Source organism: Sciurus carolinensis, chromosome 3 (assembly GCF_902686445.1).
Source record: "Sciurus carolinensis chromosome 3, mSciCar1.2, whole genome shotgun sequence".
NCBI classification, from domain to species: domain Eukaryota; kingdom Metazoa; phylum Chordata; class Mammalia; order Rodentia; family Sciuridae; genus Sciurus; species Sciurus carolinensis.
Genome location: NC_062215.1, coordinates 163620036 through 163637743, shown reverse-complemented (window position 1 = coordinate 163637743; position 17708 = coordinate 163620036). Strand labels below are relative to the sequence as shown.

Sequence of the window (17708 nt, the reverse complement as noted above, 5' to 3'; positions counted from 1 at the left end):
ACTCAGGCTGGCAGGACCCCCATCTCATCCGTCCTTGGTCTCTAGTTAGGGGCGTTTACTGCTTCCTAGAAGGCAGATCCCCGAAGGGTAACCAAAGAGAAGACTGAATGAGCCAGGAGCGAGGCAGTGACCCTGATAACAGGGGAAATACCTTGATCTGGAGGATGTAGCTGGGGGGAAGGCAGTGATGAAATCAAGTCAGGCCTAGAGGAGCTCAGGTCCTGTGAGAGGCCCAGACCAGCAGAGCAGAGGAAGCAGACCCTGATGGTCCTCAGGGGTGGGTTGACTGGCCCAGGCCCAGCTGTGCATGTGCCCTCATGACGGGGGGCTGGGTAAGGAAGCCACTGGGTCCTCTGGGGCTGGCCATCCTGCACAGGGGTGGAATGTGGACAGCAAAACTGGCAGCCACCTTGAGGAGGCTGAAGCTGAGACTCAGCAGCAGCCCTGGAAGTCCCAGCTCTGGCCCCCTGATGGACACAGAGTGTGAACAGCTTCACCATTGAAACTCTGTAGTAGCCACACCAAAAAATGTGACCTGTTGAAATTGATTTTAATCACATTTTGCTACCTTTAACATATTATCATAGGAAAATCAGTATAAAAATTCTGAGATGCTTTACAATCTTTTTTTAAAAATGTCAAAAGATACTGGTGACATTAATTTTAATAATATGCTTTAATTTAACATCAATCTACATTATTAATATGTACTTTGTTAATTTAAAAACTGAGATATTTTGTGTTCCTTTTGCACACTGAATACTGGTATGTGTTTTGTGCTGACAGCACAACTCAGTTCAGATTAGTCAACCGCAAGAGCTCGGTGGCCTTTGGGGCCCAGGGCTGCCATTTTGGAGCCACCATAATTGCAACCTCAAGCCACCCACTTAAGGCAGCTGCTGAATGGCAGCTCTCCCCAGTCTTGACCTTCTACCTTCTCATCTGCCTCCTTTTGCTGTCAGGTCCAACAGCCAAGTGTTGGGTGTCCTTTTGTTTGGGATGGAAGCCATTGGGGCTGTATTAGAATTGAGTTCTGCCTTTTTCTCTCCCTCCCGCTGGCCAGCCAGGGACAGGGTGAAGTCCGAGCTCTCATAAATGCACAGAGTTGGAGAGAGGGCACAGAAGCCAGAGAAATGCCAGGAATTTTTCTCTCAGGAAGCAGAAGGCTGCCTGGCTTCAGTACCACCCACTCAGCTGCCTCAGCAGCAGGGCCTGGGACAGGGGCGCGGGGGTGAGCGAGTCTCTGGCTGCTGGTCCCCTTCTTCTTCTCTCCCTGGGACCCGCACCTCGCTGACCTGCTGGGCAGCACTTGCAGATGTGCAGGCTGGAGCTGCCTCCCCGGCCTGGTCAGCCTCGCTCTTGGTGATATGTCATTGACTCTGCATTCAGCCCTTAACAAGGGGTTGAGAAGCATCCGTGAGCCGGATGTCGTGTTGCGTGGGGTGGGAGCCGTGGGGATGGAGAAGCCTGGACTCACCTGGTCCCTGGAGCTGTGTGGTAGCACTCGTTTGTCCCTGTGCTGTATTTGTCCTTTGGACATCTAAGGACAGCGAGGCTGGGGTGTTGGTGGGCCACCCACCCCCAGACCTGTGTGCACACACCTGCACCTGCCCGACCGAGCTGTGTGTATTGGTGACATTGAGAGGCTGTGCTTTGTTGCGTTCCTTCTTTGAAGCCTGTCTGTCTTGGGGAAAGCAGGTGGTCACACGGAGGGTAGTGGAGCTGTGTTCGGGTCCCAGGCAACTGAGGGCCACAGCTAGTCTCTTGTGGCCACCAGCAGGCAGGGAGTGTCCTTGGGGGCTGTGGCCTCTGTAGTTCCTGGTGTCCTTGCTAGGAGACACAGAACTTCTTGCTTTCTTTCTCAGATGTGTGAAGGGACGTGGCAGCTGTCACCGAGACATCTCGTGACTGGGCATAACATTGCCCAGCAGCTCAGCTGAGTCCTTGGCTGATGGGAAAACTCCCAACAGCCCTTTCTGACCTTGTGTGTTACGTGACACTTGTAACCCAGATGGGTGGCTGGGCGGAGCCTGGCTTTGTACAGGAAGCTGGACTTTTGGCCGGGATTGCTCTCCGGCTTCTCCTCCTCCCAGGCACTGAGGTTCAGGGGTACCGAGCCCCACACAGAGACAGTCTCTCTCACAGGGATTTGTAAGGGATGCACTTGGTACCAGGCTGGCCTGAGGCCCAGGCTTGTGGCCTGTGACCCCTTCCCCTGCCTGTCCTATCTAGGACATGTCACGCTCCGTCTTCGTTTTCCTCTAAGTCCATCCATGTGCAAGGTTTTAAAAGGCTGCGTGTGTGTGTGTGTGTGTGTGTGTGTGTGTGTGTCTGTGTGTCTGTGCGTGAGTGTGTGAGAGTGAGTGAGTGTGTGTGTGTGTGTGTGTGTGTGTGTGTGTGTGTGTTCAGGAGGGATGTTGGGGAAAGAGAAAGGAGAAAGGGAGAGAGAATATTCTAGAGAAGGGCAGATAGTGCTGCATGTGTGTTGTTGGTCTGAGCCATGTAAAGGGACAACCGCAAGAAGCCGAGGGCCCAGGGGGAGAAATGGGTCTCTCAAGGTTGGGGACAGGGCCAGGACAAAGGGCGTCATTTCCTGACTCTTTCCCTTTGTCCTTTAAACTGCTGAAATGTCACTGGATGGGACTGGAAGGGCCGTGGAGCCGAGCGTGGGGTGTGGGACTGGCTCTGGATGGCACAGCCCTGACCGACTCTCGCTCCGGAGGTGGCCTGTCCAGCCCTGCTGCCGCCATCCACTCACCCCAGGTGTCTCCTCTCTCTTTTTGGCACAGTGCGCTCCCCTCCAGGTCTGGCCAAGACACCCCTATCTGCTCTGGGCCTGAAACCCCACAACCCAGCGGACATCCTGTTGCACCCCACAGGCGGTGAGTGACTGGCTGGGCGGGACGTGGTGCAGGAGGCCGCGGGGCAGGACCCTGTGGCCTGGGCTTGGGATCTCACAGGCAGCTCCCAGAGTGGAGGCTCTGGAGGTGCTCTGGAGAGGAGAGGGTGGCTCTGTGCCCCCCTGAGGTCAGGCCTGGGAGGCCTCTGTGAGGTGTCAGAGTGACACATCCCTCTACAACCTTCCTGCCTATTGTGGCCCCTGTGGACTTTGGGATTTGCAGGTCTGGCCTCAGTTTCCTTGGGTTGGCCTGCTCTCTGCTGGGAGCCTGGCTCCCCGGGTCCCTAGTGTGTTCTGAGCATCCTTGAGATGTCAGAGGCCACCCTGTGCCCAGGGTGTTCTCCCGCTCTGCCTCTTTGGGACCACAAACCTCTGTCTGATAAACAGGGCGGCAGCCCTTGCTGTCTGTTCCTTCCCTAGCCCTCTGCCCCTTGGCCTAGGTGTCTCTTGCCTGTCCAAGGCCCTGCCACCTCCAGATGGCCTTGCTGGTCCCCTGTCCACATCCACCCTGGGCTGAGGACCAGAGCCTGGCTCCCCAGCTGCTCCTGCCCCTCGGGGGTCCAGCCACTGTCCTGGCGTGTGGCAGGAGTGGAAGGCAGAGCCTCCTCAGGTTGTCCTCCAGAGTGGGCTGCCATGCGGGTCAGCCTCCTGTCTCTCCCACTTCCCAGTTCCTCTCCTTCTTGAGCAGAGGGAGACAGTGGGGGCTCTGGGCTCTTATTGGCAATTTGGAGCCAGTTTAGTCTAGGAAACTGCTTCTAGACTCTGGTTTCAGGGCCGAGCTGGGTCTTGGGGTCCACTTTAACCTTCTCTCCTTAGTCACAAGAAGACTGATCCAGCCAGGTAGGAGGGAAATGGCATGCATTTGTGACCCACCCAGACACTGGCTCCCACTCAGGAGGTCACTCCTACCAGCATGGCCAGGGACACTGAGCCACAGGAGATGAAGGGGGCTGGGGCTGCCTGTCACCTGCCTGCACACGGCTTCCTGAGACTCCACCCGCAGGAGCCCTGGCCACAGGGGCTGGGAGAGTACAGGCTCCTGAGTCAGCATCTGCACTGCGCCCTGGATTCCTGGGGTCCTGCACAGGGTGGGCCTCAGCCCTCACCTGGGCTCTTCTGTGGAGAGCCGCCTCCTCCCTTTCTCAGCCTCTGCCTCCTCACTCAAATTCTTCCTCTAGGAACAATCCCGTTAACCGATCTTTCTCTCTCTCCTCTCTCTCTCTCCCCCTCTTTGGTTCTTCCTCTCATCTCCATCACCTGTCCCTCTTCCTGCCTGTCCTTGCCTCTCTTCTCCTCTTCCCTCAGAGGAAGACGAGGGGAGGGAGGTGGCTAACCCTCCAGAAGGTAAGTGCAGGCTCACGCACAGCTGCTTGGTTCTCTGGGGCTGGGAATGGCTAGTCACGCATGGCTTGATGAGGCGGCTCAGGACAGCTCTCTTTTCTTACCTGGTCTCAAGTGACCAGGCTCATGGCCTTCCTGTCCCCATTCGCTGACAATGAAATATCACCCTGGGCACCACCTGAATCCTGCCTGGGGAGCTGGTAGCCACTGGGCACTGGCTCAGGCACAGCCAGTGTCCAGGCACCAGCGTCGTGCCAGTTTGTGGACAAAAACACCTCTCTTGTCACTCCCTCCGCCCATGACTTTGTGCCACCTGCCTGGTGTGTGGCCACACAGAGGGAGACTGGAGGGGGTCTGTCAGAGCGGGGCTTCTCCTCCTCAGCCCTGTGGCCATGGTGGGCGGGACAGTTCTGGGCAGTCGGGCTGTCCTGTGCACTGGAGAGCTGTTAGCGGCTTCTCTGGCTTCTTCCTACTGCAGGCCAGTAGCAGGCACCCAGGCATGGCAAGGTGAAAATGTCTCCAACTTGGCCAGTGTCCCCTGGGGGGATTTGTCCCTGGTTCAGAGCCACCATCATGGATTCACAACTTGAATCCAGGAAGCCCCTGCCTGGTTTCCTATTGACACAGACAGCAGGAAGCCTGTCTTTCTGACATCCAGGACACCTTTGGGAGTCTCGGGAAAGCCGTAGACCCACCCCTGCAGCAGTGCATCCGCACATCCAGGCACAGCGTCTGACAGAGTTTCAAGGAGGTTGGGGGCGTTGGCACACGCCTGTGATCCCAGCTGCTCAGGAGGCTGAGGAAAGAGGACCACAGATTGAAAGCCAACCTCAGCAACTCAGGGAGACCCTGTCTCAAAGTGGAATATAAAAAGGGCTGGGGATGTGGCTCAGTGGTTAAGCGCCCTGGGTTCAATCCTGGTATTTTAAAAAAAAGTTTCAAGAAGTGAGCTCAGCTATGGGCCCCAGCCTGGCCCCTGATTGGGATGAGCCCATCTTTGCCTTGTGACCAGTAGGCAGAGAGGGGACAAAGCCTAGTGGAAGGCCTTTAATTCACTAGGGACAGAACTCAAAGCAGGACTCGGTCGGTGGGTGGGATGAAGGGGTGGTGTGTCTCTAGGGATCCTGTCTGTTTCTCTGGGTCACTGTCCCTTGTACACACCACCTGGATTTCCCACCTCTAAGAGGGCCCTGACCCCTCTGAATCTACCCTCAGCAGAGGTGGTTGGAGCTTTCCAGAGGGCTTTGCCCGTGTCTAACCAGACTGAGTTTGGATGACAGCCTCAGGAAGCTTGGGGGTCGCAGCAGGTCCTGGGACTCAGGGGCCACAGCCTGTGCCTTGCTGCTGGAACGGCCCCCCTGCACCTCTCCCCAGCCTCGTAGCTGGGAAAGGGCTTTCTCCCAGGCTGGGGGCAGCTTCTGGTTCCCGAGAGCAGTGCAGTGAAGCCGGGGGCAGGGAGCTGGCCCAAGCCCAGCTGTGGCTCTGTTCTCGAATCACCTTCCTGAGCACGCAGCTGGCTCTCAGCCCTCCTGGCACTTGGCAGGCTCGGTACACAGGTGGGCTCTTGAATGCTCAGGTGAGAAGTTCCCAGGGGCCGTCACCGTGCAGCTGACAGGCCTCGGTAGCTGGGTTTCCCGCTTTGGGGGGGCCCTTCAGGGGCGCAGGTAGTGACAGAGCTGAGCTGAGACCGCCAAGTGTGCCTCATGAATGAACCTCAGCTGATAAGCCGCAAGTCCCCCATCCCTGCGTCTGTCCCAGAGCCACAGAATTTGGAGGGGACAGTTCCTAGGGATGGAGGCAGCCACGCCCACACCCGGCATCGTCCAGGATGTGGAGCCGAGGTCTGTCGTGTGTGTGGGGGCGTCTGCCCAAGGTCATACTTGGGAGGTGAGAGAACCAGACTGGAGTTGGGTCTCCATCAAGTGGCGTTTCAAGCCTCCCCTGCCTCTGGGCACGTGCTCTGGGATCCAGCCTGGGAGCCGGAATTGCTCCTCAGCAGTGGGCCAGTGAGAGGGCGGGGCAAGGTCTGGTGACTGTCCACTTTCCTGACCCAGGCACCACCTCCAGGGTCAGGCCTGGGCACACTCTTTGCTGACCCTGGAAGCTCTGCTTGATTTCCCTGCTGATACTTTGATGGGAAATTCAGAAAAAGAAATCTGTGGGGGAAATGATCAGTGGCAGAGGTTTTCAGCTGGAGGAAATGAAGAATTCAGGGGACATTTGTTCTGTTCAACTCTGTGCTAAATATATTCATGCATTCTTTGATTTGTTGGTTCAAAAAATGTTTTGTGTGCCTACTGTATACCAGAACTGTGCCAGGCTCTGGGAGCATAATGATAAGCAGTATGAGATATGATTATAATCTCATGGAGCCTGTGCATGAACAGGAACCAGAATTAAGCATTAGGTGCTTTGGAGGAAAGGGATACAGTTTTATGAGACATCATGGCAAAGAACATGACCTGGGTTGAAGAGATAAGATGTTAAGGTGAGTGGCATCAATTTGGTGAAACTCAAAGAAGAGCAGACAGAAATGGCATGTGCAAAGGCCCTGGGGTAGGAGGGAATAGCGTGTCTATGGCAGGTGCAAAAGTCCTGTGGGAGGAAGTGACAGTATGTTTTTTCTAGGAATAGAGAAGTCAATGAGGCTGGAACCCAGAACAAGAGGGTGTTTAGTATGGAGTGAGGTTAAGCAGGCAGGAACCAGACCACAGAGGTCAATGTCACATCATCTTGTTTAGTAATCACAGTGTGCTGAAAGGAAGGTAGTAGCAACCCTATTTTATCAACAAGGGAGGTTAGATGACTGGCCCAGGCCCACCATCAGTCAGGGGCACAGTTTAGAGCTGTTGCAGGAAAAGTGTGTGGTGGCTGCTCCTTTCCACATGACTGCATTGGGCATAAGGACCCTTCAACATTTGAATGGTGACTTTACTGGATGTAGGGACCCAGTGTCCATCTCCATGAGAGAAGGAAAGTAAGAAAGCACTGCAGTGAGAACACAAGGTGGACATCAGGAATGGCATCCATGGCAGGGGACACTCAGGGTAGCCTGCTGTGTGGGTGATCTTGGTACCAAGGAACACGGGGCTAGGAGTCGACTCTGGGGCCTCTTCTCCCTCCGGGATGCTAGTTATGGGTGTTCTGTGGCAGAGCCTGTGATGCAGATTTACTGAGCACATACTACATGCCAGACCCTGTGCCTTTACAATCAAGGATATGAAGATGGAGTGAGGCATTGGAGAGGGCTGAGACGCTCACCGGTGTTTCAACACTAGGCCGAAGTGCTGAGCCTAGTGGGCAGGTGGGGTGTCGGGGGCACATGGAGGAACATGCAGCCTGGTCAGGAGGGCTTGAAGTGTTGGCTTTTGAGCCCTTGGACATGGGACTCAGTGTCTTTACCTCCTCCTCCTCCAACACCTATGCTTCTTTTTTCTCTCTGTGCGGAGGAGGGACCCCAGCACAGGCACACGCAGGGCAGGAGCTCTGCCTCCGAGCCACACCCCAGCCCCTCGGGTCTCATTTTACTTAAGGTGGGTGGGGTGGGCCCTTCTGTTGAGCTAGAGCTGCAGGGGAGGTAGAAAGTGCGTGTGAGGTGCTGAGGAGGAGCTGCTGCGGGCCCTGGGCTGGAGGAGCCAAGTCCTCCTGTGCCTCCAGCTGCCCTCAGCTGCCAGCAGCTGCTTGGAGTGGGTTTGGGCTCCTGGAATGTTCTACACGCAGCACCCTCCCCGGCCCCACCTCTCCGCCCTGCCCAACTGCACTGCCTGGGGTGGGCCGCAGTGGAGGCTAGGGGCTCAGGTACGGGCGGGCCAGGTCCCAACATGCTGTTGGAATTAGCAGGGACTCGGAGGAGCTTTCCTGTCTCCTGTCACTCGGAGGCAGCGAGCTAGGCAGGGGGTGTCGGCATCCCCTCTTTACAGAGGAGAGACTGAGTCCAGAAGGACTGGAGGGAGTGAGCAGGGGAGGGGAGCCCGCTGTGCCGGTGGCCCCAGGTGGGGAGGAGGGGAGTGGAGTCTTGGGCAGAAAGAGGAGCCTCTGTGTGGCCACCTAAGTCTGCCAACCGGGAAGCCATGTTTGGCTCCTAGCGTTGGTCTTGGAGTTTTGGGGGTGAACTCAGGACATAGAGAACTTCCCAAGGCCCCTCCCCACTGGGTCCTGGAAGCGTGGAGATGGCCTGGAAGGGCTTCGCTTATCCCACGCCCTGCTTTGGGACTGGAGGGACAGGAGGGGCTGACCGAGGCAGAGGATGGGGGAGGGCAAGGTGCAGCAGCCCGGGCAGGGCAGTCCCTGGATGGCCGCGGTGCCATGGGGCTGTTTCCTGATGCTGTGCTGGGCACCCAGGCTGCTGCTTCTCCCTGGGTGAGTGGTTCTGTCCCCCGAGTTCTGATGCCTGGTCCTAGAGGCCGAGGGGTCGGGGGAGGGGCTGACGGCACTGACGCCCAGAGAGCTTGGCCAGCGCGGGTCCTGACGCACGGTCCCGCCAGCCCTCTGTGCCAGCCTCCCGGAGCTCACAGCTCTGCTCGGGTAGGGCCGGAGGCACGGCCTTCTCTGAAGCAGGGTGAAGGGCGTGGAGTTGCTTCCCCGATGTGTGGGCCAGGTCGTGGCAAAACACCGTGGCTCCTTCCAATGAGGTGTCCGAGGGGACTTGAGCCGAGGGTCACAGAGTCTGGGCAAGAGCCCTGCATGCTCGGCAGCAGGACGGGGAGCCGTCCCCACTCGGCCTTGAAGGAACCAGGGGAGGGTTGGGGCAGAGCTGTTGGAGCCCCAGGGCAGCGGCCTGGTGGGCAGTAGGTAAAGTGGGCCCTAGGGGCATGGAGGACCAGGAGAGTGGCCGAGGACGGAGAGGGCTGCCCCGCAGGGTCACCTGCGTAGTTTTCAACTGGAACGCCAGGGAAGGAGATGGTTGAATGTGACGTCTTGGGCACCTCTGTCTGGGTGGGCTGCAGGGTGAGGGTTGCGGGTCTGATTTGTGGGACGGGCATGTGTTGAGGCTGCTGTGTGACAGGTGCTGTGTGGGGAGCTGGGACGCCCTCGGCCCGGGCCCTGCTTGCTTGCTTGCGTCCCTGGTGGGAGAGAACAGGTGCCGTGTGCCGCAGGGACCGGAGGGAAGCACGCCGAGGGTCCAGGAAGCTTTCCTGGGGAGGGACCTGAGGCGGTGAGGGGCGAGGAGGGTGGGCCCTGGCATGGGTCTCCTTCACATTTCTGTGGATGTGACTCTCTCTGAAGGTCCCTTTGCCAAACTGGGTTTCTACCCCAGGACAAGGAGCCAGTTCCCCAAGACCAAAGCCACCCTGAAACCATTGGCTCCCGATTTTAGACGGCTATATGTGCGACGGGTAGGGTGGGCTCTGGGCAGTTGCCCAGGTTCCTAAGCTGGCTGTGCCACCTGCTAGCTGTGTGGCCTGTGCAAGGTGCTCACATGCTTCACACCCCACTCCTCTCCCGTGACTGCTATTTTTGTGATTATGAATAGCCTTGACGTTGACACTCCTCTGGCTGGTGGCTGGCATGTCAGGTAGCAGCCCTCTCTAGGTGTCCCCCTGAGACTGTGGTCCGGTTGTAGGCCACCCCTCACTGCATTGTGAGTGCAGAGACTAGGATGCTGGTGTCCATGGCCACGCACTGGCTGTGTGTTCTGGGCAAATTTGCTCCACCTCTCCAGGCTGAGGAGACAGGTTAGCTAGATCAAGGGTCAGCAAACGCTGGCAGCTGGCCAAATCCTGCCTGCCAACTATTTTTATAAAGAAAGTTTCATTGCAACACAACCATCTTCATGCCTTTAGCTATTGTCTCCAGATGCTTTGGGGCTACGACAGTAGGATTCTGCAGTTGCGACAGAGGCCCTCTGATCCGCCACACCTTACATGTTTACTAGTGGGTCCTTCACAAAGCAGCATACCAGCCCAGGATCTGAGAGGCCTCTGCGGCTCCAGCTCCAGCAGGGCCTCAGGCTGGATAGCACAGAATCCAGGCCTTCTTTGTTGTGTTGGCCTGGGGCTTCCAGGAGGTGTGTGGTGGCCTGGGATGCTTGAGGGAGTACTTGCTGGCTCTGCCCACAGCTGGACTCTAGCTCGGGTGCCCAGGTAACTGGTCCTGTGCAACCTGTGCCTGGCACCTGGGATAGACCACCCTGCCCACTCCTTTGCAGACATACTGCCTTGCCCCACCACAGGCTCAGGACCCCCTCTGCAAAGGGCCCTGGTCTGAAGGATCATCTCCCTTTGTGTCCATAGAGGCCGGCGTACCCGGGCGCAGGATGCCAGGCCTGGGCCTGCCTCAGAAGGAGGCTGAATACCAAGTTAGGTGGCACAACACCCTCCGTCCCCAGTGGGGTTTCTTCCGGCTTGGGGAGGGGGTTTGCATCCGTTTTCTCCACCCCAGTCCTCACACCCCTGAGGGACCCAGGTGAGGGGGCACTTCTCCTACTCAGTGACCATGGCTGTCCTGGCCAGTGAGGGCTGCAAGGGCCTCTGTGGGGCTGCACGGACTCCGCTCCAAAGTATCTCAGGCTGGTCTCAGCGGATGCCCGAGGTATGACGGAGTTGGGGCCTGTGCTCAGGCCTCGTCCCTCCTGGGTGGGACGGGGTGGTGCCAAGTTTGCAGCCGGTGGCACGTCATCCATCTCTGTTCATGTCCCTGGAGAAACTGAGCGCCCCACTTCCTCTCGCCATTTAACACTGAGCCCGTTTGAAAGCTGGCCTCAGAGGCCGGGGAGGGAGTCAGGCGCCCTTGGTCCCAGCTGTGCCTCCAGTCATCTCACTGTCCCCGTCTCAGTCTCATCTGTAAAATGGCCTTTCTGGCTCTTCCCCTTCCCTCCTTCTCTTACGCTATTCTGACCTGGGGATTTTATATTCTAAACTGGGGGTCGTGTATCAATGTCCTGTCTAAACTGCCCGGTGTGGAGGAAGGGCTGGAGGTGGGTGGAGAATGTCCAGCTCCACCTGGGAACTGTTTGGCGTCCATCTCTTGAGAAATGCGAAGTGCGTCAGGCCGAGAGGGGCGGGTGTGTCTTGGTATCCAGGCTTCCACAGGCACAGGTCTGTTGCTAGGTGAGCAAGCCTGTTTCTGGCCTCCAGGCCTGGGGAGGACCCCAGTGCTGTCCCGTGATAGCGGCCAGCTCAGGCGGAGCTCCAGGTCCACTCTAGTGCCCCGGATGTGAGTGGTGCCTGGGAACCTGGAAGGGCCTGGGCAGCAGGAGCAGCAAAGGGGGAACCAGCCATGGACAGAGGTTCTGGTTTTTGGGTGGAAAAATCTCTGATGGCCATGTTGCAGGGACTGAGTTTGGCGTTGGTTGCTGGAATGCTTTTCGAGTCAGGCTCTGCTTAAGGTTGTCTTGGGACAGGGGGTGTGGGCAGGCAGGAGCCCCGGGACAGGGTCCTGATGTCAGTTGGGGGCTGTTCCTGTGCTGTCTTTCTCCTGTTTGCTCCGGGTGGCTATGTCCTTGGCAGGTTGGGTGGGGCCCACATTGCACCCTGGGGAATCTGTGCTCAGTCTCTGTCCTCTTGCGCCTTCCAGAACCCCGGAGCTATGTGGAGTCTGTGGCACGGACAGCAGTGGCTGGACCCCGGCCTCAGGATGCTGAACCCAAGAGCTTCAGTGCCCCAGCTGCACAGGCCTATGGCCACGAGACACCCCTGAGGAATGGGACCCTGGGCAGCTCCTTTGTCTCCCCCAGCCCTCTGTCCACCAGCAGCCCTATCCTCAGCGCTGACAGGTGAGCCCAGGTGGGAAGACACAGGGGATGAGAATCCCCACCTGGGATGGGGCAGAAGAGGCCTCTTGGATCTGCCCAGGGTGTGGGCAGAGAGAAATCACGTCCAGATGGCTGCACCCCATAGACCCCTTCAGGGCACCTTGAGAGAGCTTCCTGAGTGCCACATCGTAAGAGGAGCCCAGAAACGAGTGAGCTGTAATCCCCAAAACGGTGCTGGCAGGAGGGAAATGTGCCAAGGTGAAGGAGGGAGAGCCTTCCCCCAAGTTTAAAGTCTAACAATAAGGACTCATGAAGTAGGTGCTTCTGGGAAGCCAGCTGTTTGCTGAAAGCTTTGTGCAGGTAGGGCGTCTTCACAACGAACCCAGGAGGCAAGCCCAAGGGTCCCCACTTTCTAGAAGAGGAAGCTGAAGCACAGAAGAGAAGTTGTTTGCTAACGTTCCTGCAGCTAAGTTGTAGCGGAGACAGGCTTCAGGTCCGAGCGTGTGGTTCCAGAGCCCATGCTGCCGTCTTCTCTCCGGACACCCCTTTCGCTGGCTGGGACCCAGACATGCCAAGAGCTGACAGAGGATTAAAGTGCTTGGAGCTCAGAGCGAGGGGCCATTATCTATGGCTAGGAAAGCAGAGGGATCCCTGAGGGCTGGAACTATTTGTGGGCAATCCAGAGGGGTGAGCAGAATGTCGAGGGGTGAGTAGGAAGGGAGAGAGCATTTTGGAAGGACACACAGAAGGCTGTAGGACTGGAGGAGGGACTTGCGGGGCAGAGGAGAGGAAGGGGCATCCTGATGGACGGATGGCTGACATCCATCGTCTGAGCGCATCAGATGAAGAGGAGGGCCCAGAATTGGGTGGGAGGCTGGCCGGTCCCTGCTCACAGGCTCAGTGGAGGCAAGGCCCGTGCGTGGGTTGTGGTGAGAAGCTGCTCTGCTGGCTCCGGGTGGGGAGGGAAGACTTCCTGCCCTGGAGAGTGGAAAACAACCCAGGAAAGGGAGGGAGAGCGAGACCAGCTTGGACAAGGCCTGGCGATAGGAGCTGCCCTGGCAGGGATGCGCCCAGGCTGGGGGTCCTCTGTTATCACCCCTCCCTACCTGCCATCTCCAGGCCACGCCCCTCGCAGTTCTGCAGGCAGGCAGGGGACCTATCAAGCTGGTCAGCAGGAGCCCCCGCCCAGGTCAGGTTGGGGGCTGGGTGGGCGGAGGCAGCTTGCCTCTGCCCTCTAAGCTTCAGTGAGCACCTCCACCCAGTCCACCTCCCCAGCCTCCTGACGGGCCGCGGGGCTCAGGAGGCCAGACCCCTGCAGAGGGCGCGCTCCCTGTTCAAGGGAAGGGGATTTCCTCCGCTTGCCCTGCGCTGTGAGCCCCGCGCTGGGCACCTCTGGCCGCTTCTCCCCACCTTCTCCCTGTCTCCTCGGGACTCACCTCCAGAGCTGCATCTCAGCATCCCTCGCCCGCTCTGCTCCCCTGGCACCTCTTGCTCTGTCTCCCGCTCCTCAGAATCCAACTTTTTCCCTCCTGGGAAGTGACCTTCCGCTCTGGCCTCTCTGGGGAGCAAGGCAGACTTTGTCCTGGCCTGTGCCCTGCCCTCCTCCCTGCTCCTGGTTCCTCTCTGGCCCCCGGCCACAGTCCCATCAAAACCGCCTCCCACCCGGGAGCCCCAGCTGACCCCACCCAGCCAGCGAGGGCTCAGCTGCAGAGAGACTCCCTCCTGCCTACGGCAGCTTGGCCCCCGGTTGTGTGAGGACCCTTCCCTCCCTGGGGACTCCTGGCCCAGCCCGCCTGCCACCTCCTTGTGCTGCTGCTTCCCCATGTCCCGGTCAACCTGTGTCTCTACTGCTCTGTCATAGATGGGGAGCCAGGGTCACCTGTCCAGCCCTTCATTTTCCCCTTGGGAAAACATGAATAAGGAGAATCCCTGTTTCCCAGCTCATGGGTCACAGGGTGCAGGCCCTGCCTCGCATGTCACTCTGCATGGACCTGTGCCACCCTTCACAGATGAACCCTGAATTGTGACAGTTTCTCCAGGCACAGTCCCATATGAACTGAATTTTGCCAATCTTAGAATTGGGCATGACCTTGAGCTCAGGGAATCTAACCTCCCATGGAGGACATTCCTCCACAGCCTTTAGACCCTAAAGTCCCTCGGCCTCTGCTTAATTCTCCTAGTGATGGGAGTCTTGTTACCACTCAGGGCAGCTTGCTCCATTAGTGACCAGATCCCATGCTTGGAGAGCAGACCCTATAATAAGTGGAAATCCCTGAATTGGAAACTTCCTCCTTGATTCCATTTCTTTCTTCCTTCCTTCTTTCCCTTCTTTCTTTCTTTTTTTAGCTAACCAGGAGTACTTAATGGAGTAGGAGCAGTCCTAGCCTGCTCAGTGCTTAATTGGTGATAGCATGTCCAGAGAAACCGAGGCGAGGTGGGGCCTTGTAGGAACGGGAACTCCCTCTCCAGTGTGAGTCTCCTGATGCTGGAGGCTACAACTGGACAGCCACCTTAAATTTTAATGAGGGAGATTTCTTGACTTATGGTTCAATAGTCAGCAGAGTGCAGTGGAAAAATGTGGGCTTTGGAATCAGACACAGCTGAGTTGAAACCCTGGGTTTTTATGACCTGTGTAGTCCTGAGTTCATTGTTTAGCTTCTCTGACCCTCGGTTTCTTCTTCTGATGGATCCATAAGGTGATGCATAAAAGCCCTGACGCTCTGACAGACTGCAAGTGGAGCTATTATGGTTGCTATTAGTGGTTGGAAGGAAGCTGGGCATTCCTTAAAGATCCCCTTCATTAAGTGCCATTTGCTGACCTCTCAATCTGTCATCTCTCTCTAGCACTTCAGTGGGGAGTTTCCCATCAGGGGAGAGCAGCGACCAGGGTCCCCGAACACCCACCCAGCCCTTGTTGGATTCTGGCTTCCGTTCCGGCAGCCTGGGACAGCCCAGCCCTGCGGCTCAGAGAAGTTACCAGAGCCCTTCTCCTCTCCCGACCGTGGGCAGCAGCTACAGTAGCCCTGACTACTCACTTCAGCAATTCAACTCCTCTCCGGAAAGCCAGGCCCGGTCTCAGTTCAGCGTGGCTGGTGTCCACATGGTGCCTGGGAGCCCGCAGGCCCGCCACAGGACAGTGGGCACCAACACGCCCCCTAGTCCTGGCTTTGGCCGGCGGGCCATCAACCCCAGCATGGCTGCTCCCAGCAGTCCCAGTATGAGCCACCGCCAGGTCATGGGTCCACCAGGCCCTGGTTTCCATGGCAACACTGTTTCCAGCCACCAAAGCAGTGCAGCGACCACTCCCGGGAGCCCCAGCCTGGGCCGGCACCCCGGGGCCCATCAGGTCCCAGGCCCCCACAGTAGTGTGGCCACCACTCCTGGGAGCCCCAGCCTGGGCCGACACCCTGGGACCCACCAAGGCAACCTGACCTCCAGTCTCCATGGCAATGCCACAGCCAGCCCCGGAAGCCCCAGCCTGGGCCGCCACCTGGGAGGGTCTGGATCCATGGTTCCTGGCAGCCCCAGTTTGGACCGGCACGTGGCCTATGGTGGCTACTCTACCCCTGAGGACCGGAGACCCACACTGTCCCGGCAGAGCAGTGCCTCTGGGTACCAGGCCCCTTCCACTCCCTCCTTCCCGGTCTCCCCTGCCTACTACCCGGGCCTGAGCAGCCCGGCCACCTCCCCCTCGCCGGATTCCGCAGCCTTCCGACAAGGGAGCCCGACACCGGCCTTGCCAGAGAAGCGGAGGATGTCCGTGGGCGACCGGGCAGGCAGCCTCCCCAACTACGCCACCATCAACGGGAAGGTGTCCTCCTCGCCTGTGGCCAGTGGCATGTCCAGTCCCAGTGGGGGCAGCACTGTCTCCTTCTCCCACACGCTGCCTGACTTCTCCAAGTACTCCATGCCAGGTGGGCCTCTCCTCCTCCTGTGTCTGCCTCATGAGGCTGATGGACACGATAGCATTACTGATGGCTACCCGCACCCTCAAGCCTATTGTGAGCACATGCTCTGTGCTAGCCTCTGGACTAAGTACTCTCTCATTTAATCCCCATGACACCCCGTGCCCCTGGTAAAGGAGGTTCTATTACTCCTTTTTACCCAGGAGCAAACCGAGGATGACAGAGGCTCTGCTATTTGTCCAGCATCATACAGTTAATCAGTGGCAGAGCTGGGCTTCCAGTCCAGGCCTGTGTTACCCGCAAGCTAGCGCTCTTTAAGCATCAGCGGAGTCGTCTTTATCACATATCCACATCGGGAGCCTACTGTGGTCGCACATGCCTTGAAAGCATGCCTTCCACACCTGGACTCTCTTCCTTGGTCAGCCCCAGCATGCCCACATCCCTCACAGCAGCTCTGGAGGGCAGATGGGCCGGGGCTGAGGACTGGACCTTTTCACCAGGGCTTGGTTTCTGCAGACCTGGCTCCTGGGGTCCGGGCAGCTTTGCATGCTGAATTCCTCACTCATCCCTAGGACGAGCATATTTGCCTCCAATTAGCTCCTTATCTAAACCCAAAGGTCAAGGCCTCAGGTGATCTGCAGTTTCTCAAGCAGACTGGGGCCTGTCTGCATGCAGAGTAGCCCCAGGCCCCGCTTGTTCAAAGCAGATTTGGAATATTTCAGGCAGCCCGGGAGGGGGCCCAGCGGCCCGATTCTCCCTCTGTTACTCCCCGGCCTTGTCCTGAGCCTGCCAAGCTGGAATCTAGAGTGACCCTGCACCCCCTGCTTCCTGCCGCCCACTGGGGACATCTGGTTCCCAGTCCCTCTCCTTGAAGGAGGCAAGACTTCTCCTAGTTGGGACACTTCCTGTTTCCCACCATCTTCCCTGCTTAAAATAGTTCTGGAGTCAACACAGGAAGGCTTATGGGGCCGCAGCCGCCTCTGACAGCTCGTTAAACAAACAGGGCCCGGGTCTTCAGAGCAGGGACAGGCAGCCGGCAACAGTTGCAGGGCCCAGCCCCGGAGCCTTGAGGCCTTCTGCACACAGCTGCCAGAAGCTTCTCCCTGCCAGCCCTCGGGAGACAGGTCCCCGCAGCCCAGGGAGCACAAACCCCGGGGGAAACTGACACCGAGTATCAGCGCGCCCCTGGTCAGCCTTCTTAGCTGAACAGTGTCCTCAGGCAGGGACCCTCTGCCCTGGCCCCTCCCTGAAGACCTGTGAGCGAAGGTGTGGAATGGGAAGGTTCCTTTCCTCCGCTTCCTCCTCCTCGTCCCCACCTGCTTTCTTTTTGTTTTCTTTGGTGGCAAAGGATGGAGGAACACGGTGGGGGGTGGAGGAGCTTGGGCCAGTGTTGCCCAGCACAGTGGGGTCACTCTGGCTCATGAAAGCCGAGTATGAGGAAGCGAGGAGTGGCGCTCAAAGGCACCAAAGCAAAGAAATGACAGGAGGAGGAAGTGCGGTCGCCCAGTCGACCTCCGCCTGCTGCGTGTGCGGTTTGAAGCATCGCACTGGGTTCCATGAAGATGCACCGTTAGGACGTGCTGACGAGAAGAGATGGCCATGAAGAAGGCATTGGAAAGCGAGCCCCACGCCCTGACCCTAGCCCAGAAGCTGTGCTGGGCCTTTGCTCGCCTGGCCCCGGAGGCTCACGCCTGGCAGGGCCTCCCAGTGGGTCACCATCTGGAACCTGCACAAGCCACTAGCCCTCCAGACCTCCCTGTAAAACTGCACAGTGGCACTCGGATTTGCCTGGGCTTCCTCCAGAACAGAGCACCCGTGGGGAGGATCACAGCAGAGACGCCTGTTCTGCACACCCTGCAGACGCCCTAGG

At 58.1% G+C, this 17708-nt stretch overlaps 1 protein-coding gene across 15 annotated transcripts in view; it reads left to right on the top strand.

Moving 5' to 3' along the window:
* Window positions 1-17708, top strand: part of Tns1 (tensin 1) — a 184730-nt gene that overhangs the window by 154405 nt on the left and 12617 nt on the right. For 8 of the 15 annotated variants that reach the window (XM_047544728.1, XM_047544736.1, XM_047544727.1 and 5 more), the window contains 5 exons: window positions 2790-2882; window positions 3716-3739; window positions 4205-4243; window positions 11756-11954; window positions 14778-15847. In XM_047544728.1, the coding sequence (XP_047400684.1) occupies window positions 2790-2882; window positions 3716-3739; window positions 4205-4243; window positions 11756-11954; window positions 14778-15847 (1425 nt within the window). The remainder of the gene's footprint in view (window positions 1-2789; window positions 2883-3715; window positions 3740-4204; window positions 4244-11755; window positions 11955-14777; window positions 15848-17708) is intronic. The other 7 variants (XM_047544738.1, XM_047544726.1, XM_047544731.1 and 4 more) reach the window with 3 other exon arrangements.